Source organism: Vigna angularis, chromosome 4, assembly GCF_016808095.1.
Source record: "Vigna angularis cultivar LongXiaoDou No.4 chromosome 4, ASM1680809v1, whole genome shotgun sequence".
Taxonomy (NCBI): Eukaryota; Viridiplantae; Streptophyta; class Magnoliopsida; order Fabales; family Fabaceae; genus Vigna; species Vigna angularis.
In genome coordinates, this window is record NC_068973.1 from 33,258,594 (window position 1) to 33,280,973 (window position 22,380).

The 22,380-nt window shown below is 31.3% G+C and overlaps 2 protein-coding genes across 3 annotated transcripts; one reads left to right on the plus strand and one right to left on the minus strand.

The window, feature by feature from the left end:
- The first annotated feature begins 5,121 nt into the window (after positions 1-5,121).
- LOC108330637 (GEM-like protein 1) lies at positions 5,122-9,023 on the plus strand. Its single transcript, XM_017565129.2, has 4 exons — positions 5,122-5,581; positions 5,667-5,768; positions 6,405-6,676; positions 8,603-9,023. Exons 1-4 carry the CDS (start codon positions 5,281-5,283, stop codon positions 8,774-8,776), a joined length of 849 nt encoding a protein of 282 aa, XP_017420618.1. The 5' UTR covers positions 5,122-5,280; the 3' UTR covers positions 8,777-9,023.
- An 8,834-nt stretch (positions 9,024-17,857) lies between these two features.
- On the minus strand, positions 17,858-19,629 carry LOC108330602 (zinc-finger homeodomain protein 2). Of its 2 annotated transcripts, none has more exons than XM_052876151.1 (2): positions 18,601-19,629; positions 17,858-18,320 (listed from the first exon to the last, which is right to left on the minus strand). In XM_052876151.1, exons 1-2 carry the CDS (start codon positions 19,421-19,423, stop codon positions 18,247-18,249), a joined length of 897 nt encoding a protein of 298 aa, XP_052732111.1. In that variant the 5' UTR covers positions 19,424-19,629; the 3' UTR covers positions 17,858-18,246. The 2 variants fall into 2 exon arrangements, with proteins under 2 accessions (XP_052732111.1, XP_017420584.2); XM_017565095.2 differs by having other exon boundaries at positions 17,858-18,329; positions 18,601-19,627.
- Positions 19,630-22,380: the final 2,751 nt, after the last annotated feature.

The following is a 22,380-nucleotide window of genomic DNA, read 5'->3' on the forward strand; positions in this document are numbered from 1 at the left end:
CTCAGTTTGGGGTTTCTATTCGCACTTTACGTAGTGATAATGGCCGTGAATACCTTTCTCAACAGTTTAAACATTTTATGGCTTCTCATGGCATTCTTCACCAAACCTCATGTGCTTATACCCCTCAACAAAATGGGGTGACTGAGTGCAAGAATAGACACACCTTATTGAAACAACTCGTACCCTTCTCATTCATGGTCAAGTACCCTTACGTTTTTGGGCTGATGCTGTTCTCACGGCATGTTATCTTATCAACCGCATGCCATCTTCCGTCCTAGCAAACAAAATCCCTCATTCTATATTATTTCCTCAAGACCCTCTACATCCATTACCACTTAGAGTTTTTGGGTCTACATGTTTTGTTCATGATTTTAGTCCTGGTCTTGATAAGTTATCTCCTAGGTCTCACAAATGTGTCTTCTTAGGATTTCCACGGTCACAAAAGGGCTATAAGTGTTTTTCCCCTTCCCTCAATCGTCATTTTATCTCTACTGATGTCACTTTTGATGAATCTTCTTTTTACTTTACACATTTATCTTCTAGTTCTGTACCTCTCCCTGTTATTGTTGATATTCCTCTTATCTGTGATCCTCCTGGTGATGCTCCACCCATTTTGTCTCCTTCTTTAGACTCTCATTCACCACAGGATCGTCCTTCACCACCACCCCTTCAGGTTTATAGTCCCCGCAATTGTCTCCCTCATGACTCACTTCCAGTGCCGCCTCTTGTGTCTCCTCCGGCTCCAGCAACTAAGTCTGACTTGCCTATTGCCCTCCGTAAAGGTATACGCTCTACCCGTAACCCTTCCTCCCATTATACTGTTCTTAGTTACCACAGATTATCTCCATCTTTTTATACTTGTCTCTCATCCATTTCTTCTGTGTCAATTCCTAAATCTGTGGGTGATGCCTTAAGTCATCCTGGCTGGCGTCAAGCTATGCTGGATGAATTAAGTGTTTTACAGAAAAGTGGAACTTGGGAGCTTGTCCAATTACCATCTGGAAAGTCTGTTGTTGGTTGCAGGTGGGTGTATGCTATCAAGGTTGGTCCTGATGGCACAATTGATCGTCTGAAAGCTCGACTGGTTGTCAAAGGCTACACACAGATTTTTGGTTTGGATTATGGTGATACTTTTTCTCCAGTGGCAAAAATGACCTTTGTTCGCCTATTCATTGCCATGGCCGCTCTTCGACAATGGCCTCTTTACCAACTTGATGTCAATAATGTTTTCTGAAATGGTGATTTGCATGAAGAAATTTATATGGAGCAACCGCCTGGCTTTGTTGCTCAGGGGGGGTCATCTGGATTGGTATGTCGTCTTCGCAAATCCTTATATGGCCTAAAACAATCTCCTCGGGCCTGGTTTGGTAAATTCAGCTGTGTTGTTCAACAATTTGGTATGTCTCGCAGTGAAGCGGACCATTCAGTGTTCTATCGCCACTCAAGTGCTGGATGTATTTACTTAATAGTGTATGTTGATGATATTGTTCTCACAGGAAGTGACTATCTCGGCATCTCTCAGATGAAACAACACCTTTGTCATCATTTTCAAACCAAAGATCTTGGCAAACTCCGGTACTTTTTGGGTATTGAAGTAGCACAATCCAATGATGGTATTGTCATATCTCAGAGGAAGTATGCGTTAGACATCTTGGAGGAAACAGGGTTAATGAACTGTAAATCTGTTGAGACACCTATGGACCCTAACATCAAACTCTTACCAAATCAGGGGGAGCCTTTCTCAGATCCTGAACGGTACAGAAGATTAGTTGGTAAATTAAACTATCTTACTGTTACACGTCCTAACATTTCCTTCGCAGTTAGTGTGGTGAGTCAATTTCTAAACTCCCCATGTGAAGACCATTGGGATGCAGTTGTTCGCATACTGAAGTATATTAAAAGATCACCTGGAAAAGGTTTGCTATATGGCCCTAACAACGATACAAAAATCGTTTGCTATTCAGATGCTGATTGGGCTGGTTCCCCTTTTGATAAGAGGTCTACTTCTGGATATTGTGTCTCTATTGGTGGCAACCTGATATCTTGGAAAAGTAAGAAGCAAAGTGTTGTGGCAAGGTCCAGTGCAGAAACAGAATATAGAGCTATGGCATCTGCTACTTGCGAGCTTGTGTGGCTTAAACAATTACTTAATGAATTGAAATTTGGAGATGCCACTCACATGACACTTATATGTGATAATCAAGCTGCTCTTCATATTAGCTCTAACCCTGTCTTCCATGAGAGAACCAAGCACATTGAAGTTGATTGTCATTTTATTAGAGAAAAAATCATATCCGGAGATATCAAGACTGAGTTCGTTAACTCAAGCAACCAGTTGGCAGACATATTCACCAAGTCCTTACGAATTGACTATCTTTGTAACAAGCTTGGAACATATGATTTATATGCTTCAGTTTGAGGGGGAGTGTTAGATGTTAAGTTGTGTGTTTCTATTAATTAGGCTTAGCCCATTCTGTATTTAGGGTTTAACCTTTATCTTACATTATAAATAAACTACCCTATGTGTATGCTAAACAAGGGAGATTTCTCCTAATCTTCTTCACTATATTTAACACTTGTGATTCCAATTCAAGACATGACTCCTTTCTTTTCCATTTTCTCATTGAATGTAAACCGAGTAATGCCTTTCATTGAGTTCGTGTGTTGATAATACTAATTTTCGATCAAAGTGATTCCTCAGAATTAGTTTTAAGTAAGCGTGCGTTTAAATTAATTTTGATTTTTGTTTGTCCATTAGATAGTAGAAAATTGATATTAAAACCATGTTTGAAAACTTGTAATTAGGGGGTGTGTACTAGCAACTATTTGTCATAAAAAATAGAATAACATATAAGTATGTAGCTACGTGTTAGCAAAACTTATTTACTTTCAACTAATTATAAATTACTGTTATTATTATTAACATAACTCCAGCTAATTATCATAAAAGTCCGTAAACTTGTAATTTGCATTTGTTGTTTGATAGCATGAATTTGTGTATATTGTCATAAATTTATCTAAAATAAAACTATTTTGTGATAAGAATTTCAAATTACAACGCTTTTAACTACTGTTATGATATTTAAGAGAATTTACATAAAAATGACAAAAAATTCTGGGTTTTTCCTATTTAAATATTTCAATTTAGAACATCCACAATATGATTACTTAAGTTAGTCGTTTATTTTAATATTATGGATATAAACTTAAGTATTTTTCACAAAAAAATTATTACAATGAGGTTGGTAAGATTGGGTGCTTTAACTTACCAATATTAGTACCTAAAACATTATCTCTATTAATTTATCCAGGCTAACGCCTAATTTTTCTCAAACAATTTTGTTATTAATCTTAACATGTTTACCAAAAATATGTTTTGAATAATAAACTCTACTTTTCACTTTTGTTATTCTTTAAAAAAACTTATTCTCCTTATTCGTTATTCTTTTAATCCTAATTTTGCACCACATTTATACCCTTTCTTAAAACCTTTGCATTTTTTCCCTTTTTTTTTGCTATAAAAGATAATGGAATCTCATTATAATTTCAGGTCGGTTTTTCCTACATCTTTCTCTTTTATACTCCACCTGATAAATTATAATATTTTTAATTTATCCTCCTAAATTTATAATAAAATAAGAAAAGTTCATATGCCCTCTCTTCAACTTCACCCTTATTTATTTTTTGTGTTTAAATACTTTTTTGTCGTCTAATTTGTTTTGATTATTCAATAACACTCCTAGTTTTTGTTTTTATACTTTTAATTCTTCACTTTTTTAAAATTATTCAATTTGGTCCTAATTAGTGATGACGCTAAAATGATTAACGGGAGAGTGAGTAGGATTGAATATATGTAATGGTTATGTCAATGTGTACATGAAGAATTCTTCAACTTCGTACATGAAAAGTTCTTCAACGTGAACGTGAAGAATTCTTGAGATATTCAGGCTTATTGTGAAAATATTTTCGTCATTGCAGTTTAGTGAGAAAGAGTGGAGAGATTTGAGTTTGTGATAATCGGGATAACAGGTGTGAATACGTTCGAGTTCTTCAGATGTTAAGAACATTTTTGTTATGTCACCTCCTCCATTTATATAAACCATTTTCAGAAATGTGCTACAATTCCATTACAACGTGCAACTTCATCTCTATCAAAATGGTGTTAAGTTTAACATGTGAGGGACAAATTGAATGATTTTGAAAAACTAAAGGATCAAATAAACAAAATAAAAAGTAGTGGTCTTATTGAATTTTTAAAACAAATTAAAGGACAAAAAAGTATTTAAATCTTTTTGTTTTCTGGTTGGGAGTGTTTGGGATCGGGGTTTTAGTTTTTAGAATGGTTTCTAATGGTGAAGTTGTTAGATTTGGTAAAAATTATATAATTTTGTAATTTGTTTTACTTTCCTGTCTATTCTAGAAAGCTTTTAGATTTTTCAATCTGTAGTATTTATAGATTACCAAGAGAGAGGAAGATAATGTTAATGTAGTAATTTAGAAATCATCTCATATATATTAGAAAGCTTGTTTCAAAAAGTTTATTTTAGAAAACATCTCATTTTTTGGAGAGCTTATTCGGAAAAAAGGTGTTCTATAATCATCTTATATGTCCCGAAAATCTTATTCCAAAAATTTAATTTTGAAAAATCTCGTTTAGAAGGTCCTATTTTAAAAAGGATCTTATACATTTTAGAAAACTTATTTTAAAAAAAATATATTTGAAAGTCGTTTCAATAAGTATTTTTATATATTCTAGAAAATTTATTTTGGAAACTCTATTTCAGAAATATGTTTCAACGAGTTTATTTTAACATATGTACTATAGAAGTGACCATTAAAATATCATTTTAAAAATTAGGGAGATGTAAATAGTAATTATGTGGTGCAGGAAGCAAAACAACTTGAAATACTACGGTTGAAAGATGAGTAATGGGCTGTAACAGTGGAAGCATGCTTTTTACGGCCTTTTCTTTTTGCAAACCATAGTGTTTTCCAGCAAAGCAATTCCATAGTATTAGAGTGCAAATGACGAAAATGCCCAAACAAACATCGTAAAAAAAACACGGGCAGGGGACAGAGAGTAAAACGGGCAGATCCAGAAAGAGCATTGAAAACATGAATTGAATCTTTTAAAACCAGTTTGACGATTTTGGCAGATTTTGACGTTTGAAATTGAAGTCCCACACACGTGTACTCTTCCTCCTCCACTCTCCACTGCGATCGATCGCCTCTCTTCACCGATACTCCGATCCTCAACCAAACCGAACCTAAACCAACAGCATGAGTGCCGACGCCCCCACCCAAACCCAAGCCTCCGCCACCAAACCTCCCGAAACCCAAACCCAAACCATCGAAACAAAACATGAAGAATCCCAATCTGCATCTCCTCCTCACACCGCCGATTATGCTCCATACCCTAAACTGGACCCAGACGACGTCGTGCCACCTCCTCTTCAACAGCAAGAATCACCCCTCAATACTGAATCTCGTGCCCCAATCTCCGGCGATGCTGCTACTACCATGCCCAAAGACTCCAATCCCTATGTCACTCCTGCTCCCGTTGCCGCTTCCTCTTCCAAGAGTAACCAACTCGTCACTTTTCTTCTCCTTTTTCTGATTTTCCTTTACACAAGAACACTCTTTCACAGCTTATATTATTTTCGCAGCCACTTTAGATTCCGTGAAAGACGTTCTCGGCAAATGGGGCAAGAAAGCCGCCGAGGCCACCAAAAAGGCGGAGGATCTCGCCGGCAACATGTGGCAGCACTGTATTTATTCATTTCCTGTCATTTCTTAAAACCCGTCTTTTCTTTTCGTTATTATTTTTTGTATTATTGCTATTATTGGAAAGTAGTTTAGGCCCGTTTTAATTCTTTAGAATCTGTGATTCCCAACAATTATTATTTTTTTTAGGAAAATCTAATTAAGGGTTATAATTGATTATTGTTACGATCAAAATCTGTTTTGTTTAGATAAATTGACTGAAAGGTGGTTTAATTGCTTTCGTTATTATACAATAACAAACCAGCTTGCACATAAGGGATTTATGTGTGTATATATGAAGTTGAATAAAAAAACTAATGAAAAATAATCATAAGCGATACATTTTCAGATTCATGAAAATAAGTTATTTAAAAGATTTTAGCTGCAACTTTTAGTTTACAAACAATTTATTGTTTTGTAAAGCAGCTGAACCGGAGGGAAAGGAAAACTTACCCGAAACTGTTAAAAGGAGAATTTTTCTTTTGGGATGGGAAATATTGTGTTTCTCCGTGATTTCTAATGCAGTTGCTCTGTGATATCTAAAGAAACAAATTCCTTTTAATTTCTTCTTCAATGCCTGAGGATATTGGTAAACGTGACTCTTGTTAATATCATTATTATCATTTAATTGTGTGGAACAGTGAAAACGGGTCCAAGTTTTGCGGATGCAGCTGTGGGGAGGATTGCTCAGGGAACTAAAGTTCTTGCGGAAGGAGGGTATGAGAAGATCTTTAGGCAAACTTTTGAGACAGTTCCAGAGGAGCAGCTTCTGAAAACGTATGCATGCTACTTGTCTACTTCAGCTGGACCTGTGATGGGAGTCTTGTATTTGTCAACAGCGAAGCTGGCGTTTTGTAGTGATAACCCACTTTCTTACCAAATGGGTGACCAGACACAATGGAGCTATTATAAGGTATTGCTGGAACCTCCTTGCTTCTTATTGATCTACAATAGAAATTATGATATGCATATGCAATTTCCGTTTGATTTGATGATGTTAATCTGTGAATGGCTTCATTGTCTATGATTTGGTTTTGCTTGTTTATTTACACTCATATTTTTACATTCCATTTCTTGAATTCTGATTGTAATCAAAGAAATGAGGTTTGCTATTTTTTTTAAACTATACACTGGTAACGCTGAGTGAGTATTTTCTTTAGATTGTGATTAGCTACATGGCCGGCTCAATGCCTAAACTGGTAAAGCCCTTGGTTTAGGTCTTCAAGAAAAAAGGGTTTCTTTAGGCCTCTAAGAATAAAAGGCCTCAAATTTCTGTTAGTACTAAATGCTTGAGGCCTTAAGAAAAAAAAAAACCTAAAAAAAGTCTCATTCTTAAGTTTGTTTTAGACCTCCTAAATCCTTGAGCCACCCCTGATTATCTATTATTATTATATAGTTTGGCAATGTAATTTTGTTTTGAACTATTGGCAACGACGATGATGGTGTTCGGTTGCTTTGTGCTCTGTAGTCTGTTTGTCGGGGTGCAATTTGATTGGCTTTAAACTGTGTGCTAGTTATGCAGAATCGAGTATATATTTAAGAGTTATTGTGGTATGTGTTAATTACTTTTTCATAGTAGAGAAAGGTAGTATTATATTAGATGTTGAATGATGATCAAGAATACTTCTAATCTATTTCATCTTTTAGAAGCTTTTCCACCATTGAGATTACGGTCATCATGATCCCATGTTATTTCATCATGAACCCATCTTTTGTTAGGTGGCCATATAATTTATTTCATCTTTTAGATTATGGTCATCATGATCCATGTTATTTTATTATGGAATGACGATTGAGGATATGTGCCAGCATTGCTTTAGTACCCTTTCAGGTCCTGGCCAATTACAAATTAGCAAGTAACAATTCGGTTTGAAACTATTTTAATATTTATTGCCGAAGGTATTTCCTAGGAACTTATTGGCTATGGCATTTAACAAAATATGAGACTATACTAATAAAGAATTGAAGTCTTGACATTACCATGTCCAACGTTTTCAGCACTCATCCACATAAATTGATATTTTGTAGGGGATATTAAACATACTAAACAACACCAAATCATTTTCAATGTTTAAATATTTAGCTTTTGGACAAAACTCTTAAGATTACTTGTCCCTCCCTTAATTTGGTCCACTTTTTAGATTAAACAATGTAATTTTCTTCTATTTGCTGATATTCTTAGAAGATCTAAGGAAAATGTTCCACATGAATTTATATATTTATATTCATTTGCAACTAATAATTTATAATTTTATTATTAGAAAATCGCATAACATTTTTTGTAAGAACAAGTCCTGCAAGTGAATAACATTTTGTAAAAGCACAATTAAAGGAATGATAAACGGAAGATTAAACATGAGAGAAAAACCTTGCAAGCTTTTGACTTTGCAAAATTAAAGAATAACATCATTTTTCCACGTGTCCTGTGTGGAATGTATCAAGTCCGTCCACACCTCTAAATATGTATTTACTCAAGAAAAATTAAGAATCCAAATCTAAATGAAACATCAATTACTAATTTCACAACATCTAATCAAAAAAATTGATCATAAATTGGATTTCCCTCCATAAAAACAAATAAGTTCCCGAAACTTAAAATAATAAATTTAAAAAACGATCATTTGTCCAGGACCATTTCCAGAAACAGTACTACTTTCATCTATTTTCTGATAATCATAGAGGATTCTCAGGAAATTGTTAAACCACTTGTTTACTTCAATGTATTCATACATATATAACGTATATATAGACACATTGTCATTAATGTATTCATACATACATACATGTCATGAATGTATTATACTTTTATTAATCAAATGCTTTTGTTCCCATGCATTAGGTGGTCATTCCATTGCATCAACTGAGAGCAGTGAACGCTTCAACAAGCAGAACCAACTCGTCTGAAAAATATATTCAGATTATCTCTGTTGACAACCATGAATTTTGGTTTATGGGGTTTGTGCACTATGACAGCGCTGTTAAAAATATTCAAGGAGCATTGCAGCCTCATTGACACACAAAGGATTGAAAAACACCATGAATCATTTATACCAAAGATGAGGTTTGTATTCATAAATTATGAAACATTTTAAGTTTGTGGAGCTGTTATAGATTGAAACTCATGTAGTGTGCATTATATATTTTTTACCTGTTGTTCTCTGAAAATGAAAGTTAATTCATTTGTTGTAAAAGTTGAATGGATATATAGTTGGTTGATTTACATTTTATTTTATTAATTATCTCTTTTATTTTTCTGTATATTTTGGTGATTTAACTACTTGACTAATCTCTACTTTAGGAACACCTTATTCTTACCAAGCTTTAGAAAGCTGCTACTATTGAGGACAATTCAATCATGGTCGTACATGTCTGTTACTGTTACAAGCTAAATGATTCTAAAAGAAGTGACGTGGCAGAATACATTTTCTAATACACTCTTTTTTATCATGTGGGTCTTCCAGTACGATATTGATAAGTTGAGAAAGACATTATAATATCGTTGGTTTACATGTTCTCAATAATGAAGAGACAGTCCCAAACATAACAAGCTAGAAAAGGTATGATAAGAAAATAAAAGAAAAAGACAAGGACTTACACTGATGAGGTAACAAAAACTGTATCCTTGTTTTGAACAGCTTTATTTTATTTTTTCAGTAGGGCAGAATAAATTACATCTAAATTTTTCTCAAAAAATTATAAAAGTAGACTATTATTGTCATGTTCTTGGTGCAGTATGCTAGGTCATGATCTGCTCTTTAATGGTGGTGAAAGCTAAAGAAAGTATGGTGACGTTTGTAACTTTATTTTAGAATAATTATGCATGTTTAACATTTAAAATTTAAAGACTAAAAAATTCAAGAATGAAAAATTAAAACGGAAGTATTCAGTTTTTCGTTGGTTTTTGCAAGACTCAAAAACTAATGTTGTGTTTAGATATTAGGGAGTACTGTTCATGCGGACGGACAGAAGAACACGGTCATTAGCAAAAGTGAGAAGAAGGAAAGACAAAGTCATGCCAAACAGACAAAATTACTTATTTTGTGATATGATTTTAAGTGAATCTGATGTTTGTGAGATATGTGATGGAGATGTATGTATTTTTTTCATGGAAAGAGGTTTTGAAGGAAAAAAATCACGAAGACGAAGGCTGGAAATGGATTCTAGAAATGAGAGAATCGATCCTCTCATGTAAAATATATCAAATACCTAACCGCTGAATCGATTATGCTCTCAGGTAATCGATTCACTTCTCTCACAATTAAATATTTTTCACAGAACTGATTTAGTTCTTATATATATAATCAATTTTTTACTTTTTTATTATATGTAGTATAAATATAATAGTAATAATAAATAAATAATGATGTAATTAAAATTTCTTCTTATAAATCCTTTTTAACTTCAATTTCTCATTTGAATTTTTTTTATTTTGAATAATAACTTCATTTTCATCTTAATATAATTTTCATTATTTATATTTAATATATCACAATTTCTCTTCAAGGATAAAATAATTATCATCTAATTTTATCTATTCAAATATCTTTTTAATATCCCATATTCATCATATCATTTATAAACTTTTATCTCAAATCCATTCAAATCATATCATCTTTCTCTTAATTCAAACATTTCTAACATCATCTAATTTTCCTATGCAATCCATTTCTCCAAATCTATCTTCAAATCTAAACACACAAGACGAGTATGCAACAGTGTATTATCGTATAAACTAATTTTTTTATAGGGTTCCAACATGTGATGAACATTCTGTTCCACAGCATTGGAGTTCTCTATTTTACCACTTAAAAGAATTCTCATTCTTTTTCGCAGAGCCCAAAAAGGAGTACATTCTGAAATTTTGACAGGATACCACTTTTCGAATTTTAAAACGTGAAAAAATTAACCAAATATTATTCCACTGAATGACAAAAAAAAAATTATAATTTATAAAAATATTAATGAAACTTTTACCTAATGGTCCCCTCTTATTTTGGATTTGCATACAGAGTAACTAAATGGCCTCTGACATGATCTGACAGTTGGTCAGACTAAGATAAGATAAAAAAAGAAAAAAAGGTTCTCTCGCTCCATCTTCAGTACTGTTGATGTGTTATTGTTGTTATCAAGTAGGTCACTTTGGCCCATTCTCTAAATCTCAATTTATCAAAAAAACCCACAAGCCTTTCAATTATTATTTTTCAACCATCACAATTCAGAATCTAGTATATAAAAAAAGTAAAACAATTTCAAATTCCCCCAACCCCGGCAAGAAAATAATATTGGCTCAAAAACATAAATTACAGCAAAGCAGTTATTGGTTAAAAGGAAAAAAATGTAAACAAACTTGCCATCTTTTCAAATCCATTTCAACCTAACATTCAACTGCGTTTTTGTATTTTTATTCAAGCCAACTCTACAGTAATGCATGGACCACGTTGTAAAAACATCCTTAATCATTGGTATCATGTTATGATAATATCTTATCCAATAGAGATAAGAATATTTTATATTGTATAATTTTATGTTTAAAGTTTATTTTTGATATTTTTGATATCAGAATGTGTGAGAACTCATTTTAATAAAATTTAATATTAATTAAATCTATTATTTTATTCATTATCATAGTGTTATTAAATTATTTATTAATATTTAATTATATAATATATTTTAATAAAATACATATGTTAAAAATTTTATATTAACTAAAAATAAAATGAATTTAAGATCTATAAAAAATGTAACGATAAGATTGAGTTAAATTAAATATTAATTTTTTATTATAAAAAATTTATACAGAGAAAATAATGTGGTTGCATGCAGAGAAAGGTAAAACAAATGTATTAATTATATTTTACTTCTCCATATTTATTGACATTGGCAATTGTCAAAAACTTTATCCTTAATATGCATGCTGAGAAAAAAGAAACATATTCATTAAAAATGATGCTGACATGCTTAAATAGTTTAGGTGTGAAGATATATAAATTAAGGATAAAGAAGTATTTAACGAATGAAAATTTCATCTCGTAATCTAATTTTATAAAAGTAAATTAAAATTAAAATTCATATAGAATGATCCAAAATCTATGATGGCATGTCATATTATAGATAGTGTACGTAGAAAAGAATAAGTAAAAGCTGTGTCAGTTTACAGTGGGCATTTAAACGTTAAAAGGTAAAAATTGTGTTAAAATGGGAAAAGGAGAAAGAAAAAAAAATAATTATATTTTTACAATATTATTTTTATAATATTTTAATATTATTTACGTGTTATAATATGATTAGTTTAAAATTAATAATAATAATCATGATTATTATAAACAAAATAATAATAGAATGACACGTAATGTTAAAATGTTTTAAAAAGTCAAAATATTATTATAAAAAAAACTATGTAATCGACGTTCAATCAAAAACAAAAAGTGAGAGTTTTGATTTGACCCTGCTGTAGAATAGTATCACCTTGAAATTGGAAGTCAAAGTAACACTTCCATTTAATGCATGCACTCAAATTTAGAAATCAGCGCAAAGTATTTCTCTCTGTATTGTCTTGCTCCTTCCCCGACATCACATTCAACAACAAGAGCTTCTTTCGTTGACTTTGACAGACACATGTTTAGTTATACAAATGCACCAAAATTTTGAACAGTCTCGACAAAGTCAGCTTAAGCTATAAAACATGGCGACGTAATAATAACTATTGCCAGAGATAACCAAAAAAACCTTTAGTCAAATCATTTTTGGTTCGTCAAACTTGCTCAGTTTGACATCTTAAGGATTCTTTAAAGTTCATTTCATATAAAAATTTATGTTACAATCAAAACTCACATAAGCATGCATTTCCATAGCAAAATGTGGATCGGAATACATTTCTTTTGTCAAATATATTTTTTAATTCTGTGTTTTCTAAATTATCTCTACTTGACTACGCTATATTGATTCTTAAAACTGATTTTAATTTTAAGAATATAATTTTATTTTAAAAAATCCATTGCATTAAGAGCGTATAAATATAGTACACTTTTTTTCTATCTTATGTACGTTCTTGAAGGTAGAATACAGAAAGTAAGAAATGTAGTTAACTTTTCTTCCATACGAAAATCATTTATAACTTTTCAATGTTATTTATTGCTTTTATTTATTATTTTGATTACTAATATTAAATTTTCTGTTTTAATGTACTACCAAAGAAAATACTTAATTAGTGCTACCATAAATTCTTAAAAGTAAAAATTAAAAAAAATGTATGAAAGTTTGTAGCATCTTCCTGAGAAACAAGGAAGTATGGAGTTAAGCATTTATTGCTATTGCTCCTTTCACCGATGTTGCTAGGATAGTTTTAATGGTTCTGAGTAACTTTATCCTAATTAATCATGTGTTGGACGTTTTCTTCTTTTTCTTTTTTCTTCATTTCGAAAAATAGTTTATGAGGATTTGAAGTTATTATTAGAAAAGTTCATCTCTTATGTATTTTGCTGCTTGCTGCCCATTATACATACAAACGTATAATATATATGTTGGAAGTCTCACGCCGACTAGAAATAAAACTAATTTATAATATATAAGTAAGGTATAAATCTCATATTACAAACCGATTATGTGAGATTGAGTTAGGCTTAAAAACCCACTTTTTAATTATATATATATATATTAAATAAACTCAAGAAATGAATTTCTAAATTTTGTAAGAAAAATCCTATATGGTGTTATGCATTCAATGAATTCTGAACGTGATGAAGTTAAGTAAATTAATTTGTCTGAAACTTTTGCACAGAGCATAAAAACGATAGTGATAGATATACTTCTTCATGCATGGTTGGTAATCCTCCTTATTGAAGTTTTAAAGAGTTGTTCAACACATGTTGCTAAGGAGATGCTTTCCGTTATTTATTATATTTTATCCACAATAAAAAATTAATAAATTGAGATCATGTATAAATATCATCCCACCGAGCATTTGTTATTTATTTATTAAAGGGTTAAAAATATTTCTAGTTTTTAAATTTGAGTTTAACATTAAAATTCGTCAATGAAATATTAATATATTTTTATTTCTAAATTTTAAAAATAGAAGGATGTAATACTTTTAACCGAACATTTTTATTCTTTTTACGGGATCAAAAAATATTATAAGATGACGGTTCAAGGAAAAACATGTGAAATAATATAAATAGTTCAAATTTAATCTTAACACGTCAAAAAAAAGTTCTATTTATTTTTAAAGATTGAGGATCAATATGTATAATTTATGATAAATAAATTTTAATTTTGTGTCTGGACTACAGAAACACATTTAACCATATTAAATGTAATCTTCATTTCTCTGCCTTATATGCAGAATCACATCCACCACGAGAGTTTTTTTTTTCTCCCTCCATAAAATTTCCTTACGAGGACAACATGCTTAAATGTCAACCGTAACTTTATTTGTGTACCATTTTATGATACTTGAGCACATTCATATTTGCTTAAGAAGAAAAATAGATAGCAAGAGTGTGTTTAAAAGATAGTTGAAATACATGATAAACCTTTTCAATTTGTGTATTGTGGTGTTTAATACTTCTTTTAAAAGCCAACATTCACTTTAAACATTAAGATTACATTCAAACAAAATGGAAATAATTTGTGTGCTTTAATTATGCTATAGAATTAGTAAAATGTGGTTGATTAAAATCAATAATCAAAGCATATATAAATGAAGTAAAAAATGATGGGTTTTTAACTTTGGTTATGAACCAAAGCATAAACTTTCATGTTAGGTTTTGGTTCTATAACTAAAACCTTTTTTTTTTCTTATTTTTCACTATTTTGAGTCTTCCCTTCCATTAAAACATTATTTTTCCAATATACTCCTATCTCCATACACACAAAAAAGGACATAAGACATGATCTTTATTTCTGAATTGAGAACCAAAAATCACGCGGCAAAATTTTGAATCTACAAAAATCAAGACAACGAAAATTATCAATCTGCAAAAATTAGGACAACCATAATTCAACAAAACACATAAACTGAATGAAAAACGCACCAAAAAAGTAGAATAGAGAAGAAAAAAATTGACTCAATGTTCACTTGACATTGAGCAGCATCTATTTGGGTTAGCCAACATTAGGTGGAGGTGGCCAATGATTTTGGTGAAAAAAAAGAAGGAAGAAACGCAAGCAACTTCTGCAAGATGAAATCATTGGTGTAAATGAATTTTTTTTTTTAAAATAACCTTAAGAAATCTTTAAACTTATATTATTCATAAAATTGAAATCTAAAGTCGTTTCGACTTCTGCTTCAAAAATAATCGAATCCTAAACTTTTATCTAAAAATTAAATAAAAAATACCAATGATATTTTTTAAATTAATGAGAACTTTTAAATATGGATTCTCATGCCAAAACCTGTATATATACTTTGGCTTTTACTAGAACTTAAGTTTAAACATTCTTAATAATTTTAAGAATGACACCGTTGATATGTATCAGTTTTCCTAAAATTGAGGTATATTGAGCAAAATTAAATGAGTTTTTTTTGTGTTAATAATAACAATGAGTAAATTTTAAACTTAACTTAAATTTAGAAAATCAATTTGTAAAACAACACTTACGTCTACTTATATTTTATACATTAATATTACTTCTCTTCCAACTCTCATCACATACTTTTCATGTGAGGACCTATACACATGTAAATAAAACTAGATATTGATGGATTATTTAATAATAATTTAATAATAAGTATAACAATAGATCTAATGATAGATTTTAACTTATATTAAAAATTAAATTTTAAATCTAATTAAAATACAAAATTAATTATAAAATGAAATTTTTACATATTTATAAAATATAGATTTATATGTTATTTCTAGTTCATACGTAACTTTCAAATGTGCATTACAAGACAACGTTAAGAAAAAAATAATTTGGCTGGAAGTGTACATGGATGTCCTGTCAATTTAACTGGATTGGATTACTGTACTCAATTTAAAGGGGTAGCAGTCAAATTAGTTGAGCTTTACATATGGTAGTTAAGTTGATTCAGCATTACACTTGGTAGTTTTGCCTGACCTCCAGAGTAATTACGTTTTACCACTATAACATCAAATTACATCAACCCAGGCGTATACATGTGACTGGGAAAATTGTACATAAAATCAGCTTTTAATTATAATTATTTTGAAATTTACTCAATAAAAAAGACTATTGTATATTAATTGAATTTTTTTATGCTTTTTACAGGCCACAAAGGAAGAGAATCCTGTACTACTGAAGTAGAACCACACACTGTGAATAGTGGAAGACTATTTTGATCTGAATAGTTTTCATAGATGGCAGCTATATTTAAAAAAATTTAAAACCAACCAATCAGAAGGTTCTGTTTAAGAGAAGAGCATCAGAGGGATAAAAGCTCATAATGATGCATCTAATTTGTCTCAATGTAATTAAAATAAGTAAAATTAATTACAATGATTAACAGTAGTTTTAGTGTTAATATTCTAACCTATTGTGAATATAATACATGCATTTGATTCTGAAGAAAGGATAAGTTTAGCAAATTTGATTAGTTAAATGTTAGACATTATAAAACTGAGGATATTTGTCATGGTTAAAAAAGTATCTGAATTTATAGTCAAAATTTGGTTTTATTATGATTGAATATTTTTATATTATATTTTAAAATAGAAAAATACTAATGGGTGATTTCATCTAAAAATATCAAAAAAGAGCTTAGAAAAGTACTACTAGTACAAATATATTTTTATCCCTTAATTTTTAATAATTTTTTAAAAAAAATTATATTCAATTTAATTTCTCGATATTTAATTTTTTAACTAAATTTTGTTAAATTTATTTAATATTTTAAATAAATTATTTATATAATTAGATATAGTTTTCTTTTATTAATTTAAATATAAATATGCAATCGTAAACAAAATTTATTAAACATATTAAATTAAATGAAAATATTGAAAAATAAAATAATTTTAACTTTTTCTTAAAGATAAAAAATAAAAACATATTTAATTTATTTAAATATTTCTGAACTAATAAATAATTCCTCAAATAATATTTATTAAGAAGACCGTTTAAGATTGTTTTTGGGTATGAAATACAAATTCGAAACTCACCAATAAAGTTCTACAGGACCATTCAAAAGGAATCAGAAACCCAAAATAAATTAAAAAAAAATTGTTTTTGATAGACTTGTCTTGTCTATTCTCATTTCAGAGAGCTCCCAGTAAAAAAATTGTCTATCATATGTTCAATATATTAAAAATAAATACGGCACACAAAAAAACAGTAAATAGACCAATCAAAATAAAAAATTACTTTCACACTTTGGCTTTTCATTTCAAAAGAAGAGGAAAAACAGCATTATGAAAGGTGATCTTTAAGCATAAAAAAGCTTGCCAACAGAGGGAATTATCCGCATATATAAACTGAAAAGAAAAGAAACAACAAAGAAACACATATGTCAAGAACTTATTACAAACAAGTTATTCAGTCTCGTTAATGTCTGTACTGGCACTACATAAAGATGTAGAATCTTTTACTGCATTTTCAACTCTTAGAACTGAAAAGATGATTATCATGCGTAGAAATAGTAACATTTATATATATATATATATATACAAATATGCAGCCAGTTTAGTGATTAACAGCGTTCGAATATAAACCTAAAGTTTTGTGTGTGGTTAAAAAATGGGAAATGGTTGAACATAGTTAACGAGAAAGTTAAAGAAAAAGGAGGAGAAAACAGTAGTTAAGGAAAAGTGCACAGAGCAGCATTAACGTGGTGCAGTGTTATCAAAATCAGAAAAAGTCTGCATGTCTGGTCTGCAAGACTGTGATCTGCGACGCAACAGGCAAACAGTGTACGAGTTTGCCGCGTGAAACGCCCACTCGTAGTGTTGGGATTACTTTTCTCGCTTTTTCACACATGCGGGAATAAGATTTAAATTAGTATTCCGAATGATAAACGGAGCAAACACTCTTTTTAAGCATTGTTAAGAAAAAAAAAATACAGATTAAACAGCAGAAATGAAGTGAAAATAAGGTGAAAAGGAACATAAAATATTGGAAAGATATAGGATGAAGGTTGAATAAGAAGGTTAGAGTGATTATTAAATGATTTGTGAAGTTTGAGGTCCAGCAATGAAGAAAGAAAGAAGAAGAGACATTAATATGAGAGAGAAAGGAGAATAAAGGTAAGGTGGTGTTAGGAGGAAAAACAGGAAAAGAAGACGACAAATGTGAAGAAACATAGCAAAGTAGTAACTTAAAACAGCTTTGCACTTGCATTCCACGCACGATAAATACAACCAGTGTTGCAAATTATTCTCTGCGCTCATCCCCATACTTCCGTTCGATACTCCCCTACCTCACCATCACTGATCATTCTGATTCTGATTCTGATATCATTAACAATTGCAAACCCTTCCATCAACTTCCAACTTTAGTTCTTTGTCTTTATTTCGTTAATCTCCCTTAGGAGAGTTCAGAATTCTCAATTATGGTGGAGCTGTTCAAGTGATTCGATCCATTCCCAGCTGAACGTTGCTCTGAATTAGCTAGAAGACACACATAACAACCGCAAATCACCAACAACCACAATCTCATCATCGTCACATCACATATATATATATATCAAACAAAAAATAAGCTTGTTGGGGAAGAATGAGTGTGAATTAACCCTAACCAGATCTCCATTAGCTAAACTTATTTTAGAATACAAATTAAGTAATAACACCACTTTGTTTCCTTCTATTCAGACTAAAATCTAGGATATGGGCCTAAAAACTGAAAGAGAGAAATTGAAGACTGAAAATTAGGGTTTCTTACCTAGAGTGTGTTTGTTATTGTGCATCCAGACCTTCAGCACGTGTCTCTTCACACAAGTTTCAGCGCAGAATTGTTCCACGGCAGCTTCGTCGTGCTTCTGAATTCTCCACCCTAGCTTCTCCGCAAATGCCAGCATCTTATCCTTCTGCTCCTGCGTGAATTTTGTCCTAAACCTCTTCTTCGTTCCACTGCCGCTGCCACCACCACCAAAACCGCCACCTCCGCCGCCGCTCGAGCTGGGGTTTGACATGTCCTCCTCTTCTCTACTGAACACTCCTCCCGAAGCCAGCGGTGGTAGAGCCAAAGGCCGGTGCTGCGACACCGGAGTGGTTAACAGGTGGTGGGGGTGGAGGTATCCCGCGGAGGAAGGTGGTGGCCCGCGGTGGTAGTAAGGGGAGAATTGGTGGTGATACTGAGGATGCAGCGGTTGCGGCTGCGAGCGCAGTTGGTAAGAGCTGATTTCGCCGTCGATCTCCTTGCGGTGAAAATTGCGGTGGCAATTACAGGCCGCGCAAATTACGGCCTCCAGCGTGCCGTCCTCTCCTGCGGCCAAGAACTCGCAGCAGCCATCGACGGCGTGACCGCCGATGCTGACGGCATGATTCTTCTGACATTCTCTGTATCTGCTCGTCCCCGCGGAGCCGCCTTTGCGACCGGAGTTAACGGTGGCCGGAACTCCCTCAGCTGCGCTCATTTTAGACCTGGGCGCCGCGTTTCCGAAGGAATCGTAAACCGGCGCCGCCACTGAGAATCCCATTTCCTCTTCCTCCTCCTCTTCCTCTTCTTCCTCCTCCTCCTGCTCTTCGTGGTCGTCAAATTCCATATCGCTGTCCACTTTCGCAAAAGCAGAATAAAATAAATTTACTAATAAATAAATAAATTTTTGTGTTTTATTTGGGATGTTTGCTGTGTGCTGGAGATGGGAGTAGCAGAGAAAGATCTACAATCAAGTATTGTAGCTGAGAGAGAGGAAGAGCCGAGTCAATTGAATTGAATGATGAAGTCATAACCCACCGCAATGGATAATAAGTATAAGTAAGATACTCCTGCTTTTCTTTTATCATTTTATATTACTCCTAATAAATACTAATTATTAATTAATTAATTGAATTTAAGAGATTTTATATTAAGATAGTAATATTAATTTGTTTGAAGTCGCAGTTGAAGATAAGAGAGGAGCAGAGGATGTGGTCATCAATGACCCGTCTGCAGAAAAAGAGGTGTCTCACTCTCGAAAGCCTTTCAAATACTTGCCATTACATTAACATCTGCATCTATCATCTTCACTCACACATTCACTTTTACTTTAACCCCCTTTTTTTTATCTTTTACTTTTTCCATATACATTCTTCCAATACACTTTTTGCAGTAACACCAATATTTTTACACTCAACACAACAAAGAAAATAATACAACATATATTTTGGATTTATTGGACATGTAAAAAGACACATGGGACCTACCCGTTTTTCAAAGAGGTACATTGAAAATACTAATTTTTACTAGAAATAATATTTTATATGAAATCTTTTTTTTTTAGTTTTTTTATTTTAAATCCATATATTAAGATGGTGAATCTCACCCAGTATTACATAGTAAAAGTTTAATGAGTGATTAGAATAGAATAGTGGAAAAAGTATGGAGTGGTGCATGAAGAATAATTATAGTTGAAGAGAAAGGATGAGAGGTCCCATAAACTTAGGACACCGACCTGTCATCGGAAAAATTAATCTGTCGGCATTCATGGGAGCTGCCTACGTGCCCTCCTCTTCCGACATCACATGACATCACTCATCTATCACCATTTTCTATCTTCTCTTCTCCTATTCTGCTAAATATTAAATTATTATTTATTATTTTTAATTCATATCTGTATTCCTTAAATTTATTACTATCATTTTACACTGAGTTCGGTTGTAAAATAGATAATAGAACTAGGCGTCATAAAAAAATTCTCATAGTAATCTCATGTTATATAATTTCTTTCTTCCTTTTGTTATTGATCACTGTTCCAATTATCGATGAACATGTGAGCTTATTAGGTTTCGTGAGAGTTAATATAAATGTATATTTGTTTGACATTTTTGGTTAAAAGAGTTTGATTAGTGGTTTTATTGAACCGCCATTCACCACATAACACGTGTAATTTTACAATAAATACACGTTTATCGATTCATTTCAATATGTATATTTATTTTTGATAAACCTAATAGTCTTATCTTCTTTGGAAATTGAGATAAAAAAAACATTTTAAATTTTTTGAGATTTTTTAAAGTCAAAGTTGTAATAAGTTTTAAGCTCTAAATAATAATATCCTAAATACAATTATTGACTGTAAAGATATTATCTTCAGGATACTAGTTGGAATACATGTTTATCGAAATTCAATATATATAACCTAATATATTGTCATACTATATCCTTTTGTTGACACAATCACTATATTGCAAGTATTATTATAATAGTAAATAATTATTATTGTTGTAACTATTAATTTTATACTGTTACGAAAGCCAAATGCATGCATGCCACCCCTACAATACAACCTAATGAATAAACATAAACCTTTATCTAACAAATTACCATTTTCTTCTTCCCTCACATGCATATTTCTTCAAATATGTTGGAATTTTTAGATTAATTAGGCATTGTATAGTTAAAAAATTGCAAATAATTGGAAATGAATTTGTAGGAGTTTCAGCTGTAACTTGTGGAAAGCTGGAATCTATGGCGATGCACGTGAATGTTAACCTGAATTTAGGTTTTTAGATAGAGTTCGATCATGAAAGAGTGGTTCTTGAAATTATTTAATTGCTAAGATATGGTAAATGTGTGAGCTAGTTAGAGAAGAAGCCTCACAGAAACCTAGCACTTTATTTCACACACCTAACTGTATCTTGACAGAATGGGGTCAACAATATAATAGTAGATATCCTATGACTCTATTCATTTCATATCGAAATATGTGACATCTTTCATCACTAATTATTCTCACCTACAAAAATTCAAGATTTCCCTTTTACATAGATACCTTCTTACATGCAATTATGTATATATATATATATAAATTTAAAAAGAAGTCCTTGTCACCTTTTTTTTATTGCTGTAGTTCACGATTCTAGGTTCTTACTATATTATTAATTTAACAAAGAGTATGTATGCATGTAATTTAAAATAAAGAAGTTGCATAGAATCATGTATTATTTTTTATTTTAGTAATAGCTGTTTTTCTATTCTTATTTGTTAATACATATTTTTATTACAATTGGATAAAAATGAGGACTAGCTAACTTGGAACCAATAATTTGATTTTGTTCGTAATCAACTATATCTAGATTTTTCATATTCTCAATTAATTAATAGGCCCAATATAATATATCATTATAACCTTCATATTAATTACTTGTATATTTGGATGAACTCAATAAAATGTGATGTACTGAGTTTATTGTGATACCAACATATGTATTTAATGAGCTAAAATTAACTTAGCCCATTGTGACAGTGAGAACTTTAACTAGTAATAAACAAAATTGTTGGAAGAGAAAAATATAGTAGAAAGTGACATAATTAAAATATATATATATATATATATATATATATATATATATATAGAGAGAGAGAGAGAGAGAGAGAGAGAGAGAGAGAGAGAAACATGTGTAAATAATAATATAAGCACTCTTGACAAAAAAAAACTATAAAATAAAGGAGGATTCAGTATATATAAAAAATTGTTTACCCGGTTTATTTTTTTTATTTTTTTTTTAATTTTCCTATATT